The 6,595-nt window shown below is 41.2% G+C and overlaps 1 protein-coding gene across 1 annotated transcript; it reads left to right on the top strand.

The window, feature by feature from the left end:
- The first annotated feature begins 3,598 nt into the window (after positions 1-3,598).
- LOC133821763 (uncharacterized) lies at positions 3,599-5,520 on the top strand. Its single transcript, XM_062253907.1, has 3 exons — positions 3,599-3,808; positions 3,978-4,874; positions 4,969-5,520. The coding sequence occupies exons 1-3, from the start codon at positions 3,599-3,601 to the stop codon at positions 5,518-5,520; spliced, it is 1,659 nt and encodes a 552-aa protein (XP_062109891.1).
- The last annotated feature ends 1,075 nt before the right edge of the window (positions 5,521-6,595 follow it).

Raw genomic sequence — 6,595 nt, 5'->3', positions numbered from 1 at the left:
GATATTTGATTGGAGACGGAGGATGGCTGACCGGAGAGGCGATCCTGGTTCCGTCAGGACGAATCAAGTTCGGTGGGGGCCTTTTGGCCCTACCAACCTGCGGGTCCCGCGCCTAGCGATTTGGACGACGCGCAGGACGACTATTGGGGACGGGCTGGCGCTGCGAGCCCTCCCCGAATCTCCTTCGGGAATTTCTTCGAGCTGCCCTGGGAGCGCTCAAGGCTGGTTGGGAGCTAGGAGTCGAAGTTCTGACCGAACGGCTGTACTGCTGTTGTTCGGCTCTAGGCACTTCTCCGAAGTTTGCCTCTCGATGGTGCGATGAAGGAGTGGAGTTGGCTGTTGGAAGTCTGTCCGAGCGGCTATGCCTGGACCGGTTACCCCGGCGAGACTTAGGAGCCTCGCCTTGCCTCTCTCTGACGTTAGCATCGGTTGTGAGAGGGGGTAGTCGGGCCAGCACATCCTTGATTTGCTGGTTAGCTATTGCTAGCTGGCTCCTCAGCTGAGCATTCTCCATCTCCACCGCAGTGTAATAACATGGGTTCGGATTAGGAGGCCGGGGCGCCGAACTTCCGGTGTCATCTTGGCCCGTCGGCTGCTTTCCTGGCCGCTGCTGGACTTCAGGAACTTGTTCACCAGGGATGGCAATATGATGAGCCTCTTGCCCATCATGTTGTTCCGTCTCGTTACTGTGCCTGGATCGAGTAGTTACCATAGTTGGATGTTTGTGATAGCACTAATCTGACTTGCTCTCAATGAAAGCACCAAACTGTTGACGCGGTTCTTCGCCAACAGGTAATTAAGAAAAGAAGAGAAAGGGATTAGTGCTTATGTTGAACCGAAATAGATGAATGATCTTGGAAATGAGATGGTGACACAAAATACGTTTTTGAGTGGTTCAAAGGTTAAAATCCTTCTACTCCACTAGTCAGTATTATTGCTATATACTGGATATTTTATTACAGGATATTTCTTATAATCGAGAATCCAACCCCTTGTAACTCCCAGGGTTTCCATATTTATAGGAGAAGGCACCTGGGAGTTGGTAAGAAGGTCATCTCGTGACCTTCTTACCTATCATGCCAACTCTGTGACATTCATGATTAATTCCTAAACCTGACACATAAGTGTGGTCAAATCAATAGGTAAGGAGATAATGGGCCGCACGGCCCAACCCAGTCGTGGGTGTCTGAATACGCACGTTCACGCTGCGTGTCCGAGAAGTCAGGGAGATATCAGACACGTGATGTCTGATATATGCACGTTTACCTTGCGTGGTTGACTTTATAAAAGGTCATAGCCTCCGACTCTAGCTCGTACCACGAGCTGGATACTTCACTCTACCTCCGCCCTTCAGAGTCCGGACTCAGTCCTTAGGCAATCTTGGCGGACCCTTAGGTTACCTCGAGCTAAGGAGCAGGATCTTTCGGCGGCAGCTCCGGTCTTGGGGATGTCCACGTGGTAGTCTTGATTAGGCCGCATCTCAACTTGCTAATCAGGGCGTACAATGTATTACACCCAAATTTCGAGAATGGGAATCTTGATCTCGAAATTCCGGCGCGTAAGGCGTAAGCTCGAAATAAGCTCGGTCATCATGTGATCGACAAGTCAAAGACAGTTTTGCTGTAAGTGACAGACCTCGTGAGCTCGAGTATTATGTAGCCTTGAAGGTGCTCCAAGCTTATAAGTTAGCTCACAACTCACAATAGCAAGGGTTCAACACTTGTATAAATAATTTCTAATGTTCAATATATATGTGTTGCACCATTGCGTGCACTCAATATTATAACTAATACATTTCTCAATCAATGCTCAAAATTGTCTTAATATTATAAAATAATAAACATAAATTGCATTATGCATCCATTGCGAAAAAAAGGATAAATTTTAGCTGAAGATTAACATTTTAGTTTTCTCCCCAATAAGGGGTTTGTATTGAAATGACGGGCATGTATATAGCAAGGTACTTTTTTTGCTATATTGGTATGACACACGCTAGTTTCACACATGTGGATAATTCATAACCCAATTTTTTTACATGATGGTGTTCGTTGTAATTATAAAAATCATTTTTTACGTTTTTAGAAAATTTTGAATAATTTAGTGTGCTAAAAATATAATTGAATTTTTTTTCAACAAATTAAATTATTAAAAAAAAAATTCAAAAACTTACAGGAGAGTTGTCGTAACTACAACAAATAACATCATGTAGAAAAATTGTTAAGACATAACTTATCCATATGTGTGAAAATAGTAGTGTGTCGTACCAATAAAGTAAAAAAACTTACCCTAACACCAAATTCCCTAAAATGAATTGTTGTAATATATGTAATTATTATTATTAGGAGTATTTGCGGCATAAATACTCAATGTTTCACACTTGTTACACTTAAATACCTAATCATTTATTTTTACGGCAAAATTACACAATGTTCAATATATGTTAATGATAAATAGTTTATCTTTTTTCTTTGCAGTAAAAATATCTATAGTTGCTAAAACATTGCTTTTGTAAGTACCTCATCTGTTAGAGTTGTTAAACATGTTATCTAAATAGACATTTGTCTCTATGTAATCGGTCAATTTCATAATATTTATATAAAAAACATTTTAGATTATAAAAATGAATTAAAAAAGACATTTTAAATTAAGTAAAATTTAAAAAATTCATATTTTGAGAGCAAAAATACACAAATTATAGAGTGATACATATATGGTGAGTCAAAAGTCAACAACTTCAACAGATGAGTTACTGATAAAAGCAATATGTTAACAACTTTGGGTATTTTTGCCGCAAATAAAAAATATTATGTATTTATCTTCAACATATATTGAATATTGGGTATTTTTACTGTAAAAATAAAAAATTAGGTATTTATTTGTGACAAGTGTAAAACATTGAGTACTTATATCGCAAATACCCCTTATTATTATACAACTATATCCTAAGGGAAATTTTAGACAGTATGTGTAATAACATACTTAATTTTTTTTAAATGCCACCATAAAAAAATATCTCATATATATGCCATTTTAAAATTTTGGACAAAAATACCCATATCAACCGAGACCTCTCACCTTCTCTCTTCCCAGCCAAACCAAACTCTTTCCTCTTCCCAGCCAAACCAAATTCTTCCCTCTTCCCAGCCAAACTCTCTCATTTCTATCTCATTATTTTCTCTCGGGTCACATTCTCACCATCTCAGGCGAAGCTCTCTCTCTCCCCACAGTCGCCGTTGCCACCGTCTTCTCCATCTCCGGCCACGGTAAGGTAAGACATTCGGATTTCATGTGTTTTTTAAAAAAAAAAAATTGAATCGTAATGTATAAATCGATGAAATGGGTTTGATTGTTAATCTTTATTTTGCAAAAAATGTAGCTTAAAATGGGTTTGATTCTATGTGCATTCTGCAAATTCTGCAAAAATTTTGTGGGTCGATGTTCTTTCGATTCCACATCGATGCTCCATCGATGACATACAGTGAGTAATCGATGCTCCATCGATTCTCCATCGATGGTATATCAATGCCATGTCGATTCTTTCATAATCGATGGTTTATCGATACCACATCGATGCATAATCGATACTGAAGTATAATCGATGCCACATCGAGTCCATATCGATGCTGAACATATATGGCATCGATTCGACATCGATACACCATCGAAAATAACATCTCAATTAGATGTTCGCATCAGCATCGACATGGCATCGATGGAGCATCGATGTGGACTCGAAAGGCCATCGATGCTACATCGATGCTACATCGATGCCATGTCGATACTGATGCATAATCGATGGCAAACGATGGTTTATCGATGCCACATCGATGCCATATTGATGCTGAACATATATGGCATCGATTCCATGCTCCATCGATGCTATTTCGATGGTACATCGATCCCATTTCGATGACAACAACAGATTGAGTATTTTTTATAAATTCAACTAATTCTTTTTTTTTTTGGATATTTTGCAGATGCCACCCAAACGTATCCCACCATTTGAGATCCCTATGGAGGATCATTATGTCGGTCGTATGACCTATAGGGGTTCCGGGAGGTTAACAAAATTGATGAAAAGATTTGAGGAGCATGGATTGTTAGGGAGGGTGAATGAGTCTGTTTTTGGACCATTCTTCACAGCCCCTCCCTTTTCGTTCTCTGGGGCATTGGTTCACACACTACTTTTGCGGAAGGTCAAGTCTCCGCGTGGCGATGAGGTGCACTTCTTGATGGGCCCAAACTTATGTAAGTTTGGGGTGCACGAGTTTGCCATTATCACCGGCCTGAGCTGCTCCTGTCCACCACTTGCCGTTGACATTGAACCTCACATTACTTCCTCCCGCCTAGTTGATACATATTTCAGTGTGGAACCCGAAAAAGACATTCGGTTCAGTATCTTGGAACGAGCTTTTAGTATGTGCGATGTACCTGATGATTTGTACAAGCTCGGTTTGGTTTACTTTGTGGAGGGGATACTATTGGGCGCTGAGAACGACAATGCTATTTGGCGAGATTCATTGTCGATGGTCGAGGATTTAGATTATTTTGAGAAGTATCCATGGGGATCCCTTTCATTCGATACAACTGTGAAACAATTCAATAGAGATATGAAAGCGATTGGTGGTACAATACCAGGTAAGAAGGCGAAGAAGATCACTGAGGTGGAGTCTTCTAAGGGTTTTAAGGTGGAGGCAAAGTACACTTGCAAGGGGTATCCACCAGCCTTGCAATATTGGGCGTACGAGACGATTCTTGATTTACAGAAGGAACACGCCAAGCCCTGTGGATTCAAGTTCCCTAGGATGCTACAGTGGGAGAGCATAGGCCAGCCGAAGCATTTGCATTTGAAGGATGTACTTGCGAGGAGACATGTAAGTTATAATACATTTAAATAATTCAAGAAATTTTGAATTATACTAATCAACTTATGTCATTTCTAATTTGATTGTTGTGTTTCCATTACAGTTGTCATGCATTTCTATCCTAAGGCCTCGACCAAATGAGCGAGACTTCTTTGATGCCGTATATCAGAGGACAGAGGGGGATGCTCCTAGGTATGCGATGCTGCAGAATATGATCCAGCCTGCACCAGAGGATGGAAGACCTTACGATCCCGAGGCAGAGGATGTTGCGGTGGCTGAGATAGCCGTTCAGGCTGGCATATTTGTGGAGGATGCCCCGACAGAGTCTGCTCCAGATACTAGTACAGAACCTACTTCTGCTCCTGCTCCTGGGGCTTATGAGGAGGTGTTGGGTGAAATAGCCAGACTATCAGGTGCAGTGGACGATGTTAATGCCACTCTAGGTATCGTCCTTAAAAATCAAGAAGTCATATTAGAGAAGATGGCAACACTAGGTGGTATACCTACTTCTGCACCTACTCCTGCACATACTCATGCACCCACTCCAACAGATGATGTAGAGTACGACATTCTCCCCTCATGTTACGAGCCTTCTGTTGGAGAAGCCACACCTTCTCAGCCAGTGCAGACGGTCTTAGGTACGACTAATCCATGAGTTTTTTTTTGTTTTAAAAAGATTAGATACTAATTGCTCCTTTACAGGTAAGCGTACTAGACAGAGAACAGTAAGGTACGAGGACTATACTCCAGCAGCCAAGAAACCAAAGTTCAAGGACCCAGTTACGATCCTTCCTTTAAAGGTGTTGGATCAAGATATGTTGACAACTTTTAACCGATGGGTACTCGATGAGATTGATAACAGCAGACCGAGAAAGTTGGAATGTTGTGATGGGACCCCTGTTTGGTTCTTGAAGTTGAAGGTGGCAAAAGAATGGTTGGCAGAAACTGTAAGTCTCTTATGTTTGTTAGAACATTTATCTCATTTTAACAATCCACTCTTACTCTATTTATTTGCAGCATCTCGACGCTGCGAATTATCTTATACGGAGACGTCTTTTTGAGTTGCCGAAGACGTACCCCGTGAAAGCCACCGTACTTGATTCATCATTTGCAAAATATATTCCTGCCAGATACGAGGAATTCAAGAAAAATGGCAGGACTTACCAATGGGACTCGGACATTCTTGATTTCCTGAAAGGAGATGCCAAAAAGTACAAGAAGCCTTGGGGTGATTGCAACGAGGTCTACTTCCACTGGTGCATGGAAAATCGGCACTGGGTCCTTTGCGAAATAAATTTCGCTGATTGGATAATCACTGTATTTGGCTCAGATCATTCTAACTTTAGCCATAATAAGTTGTCTGAGTTGATGGAGCCTTGGACTAGGATGCTTCCATCTTTACTCAACGCTTCTGGTATGTTTAAAGGACACCCCAAGTTGAAAATAGCTAGACCGAAGATCACTGTTCCAAACTTTGATTGGCGGCGCATGTCCACTGATATTGTCCCACAGTCTAGAACCAGGTAGACGTACTAAATTCAGATTTTCAATAATGTTCTCCTTTAATTTTCAATACACTCACAATAAAGATTTCTTGGTTTCAGCGGAGATTGCGGTGTATTCGCCATCAAACACTTGGAGTTCATTCTTGGAAACATTCCCTTATCATATGCCATCGAGGACAACATTCAGTACTTCAGGGATAAATTATGCATCGACATTTTTTATGA

The sequence above is a fragment of the Humulus lupulus genome, chromosome 3 (assembly GCF_963169125.1).
Source record: "Humulus lupulus chromosome 3, drHumLupu1.1, whole genome shotgun sequence".
Classification (NCBI taxonomy): Eukaryota; Viridiplantae; Streptophyta; class Magnoliopsida; order Rosales; family Cannabaceae; genus Humulus; species Humulus lupulus.
This window is presented reverse-complemented; position numbering and strand designations above follow the sequence as displayed.

Excerpts from the sequence above, each read along its gene's own strand:
- LOC133821763 (XM_062253907.1), top strand. The coding sequence starts at position 3,599 with ATGCCACATCGAGTCCATATCGATGCTGAACATATATGGCATCGATTC. Across the intron at positions 3,809-3,977 it reads ATAATCGATGGCAAACGATG|ATGCCACCCAAACGTATCCC; the intron begins GTTTATCGATGC and ends GATATTTTGCAG. Across the intron at positions 4,875-4,968 it reads ATGTACTTGCGAGGAGACAT|TTGTCATGCATTTCTATCCT; the intron begins GTAAGTTATAAT and ends TTTCCATTACAG.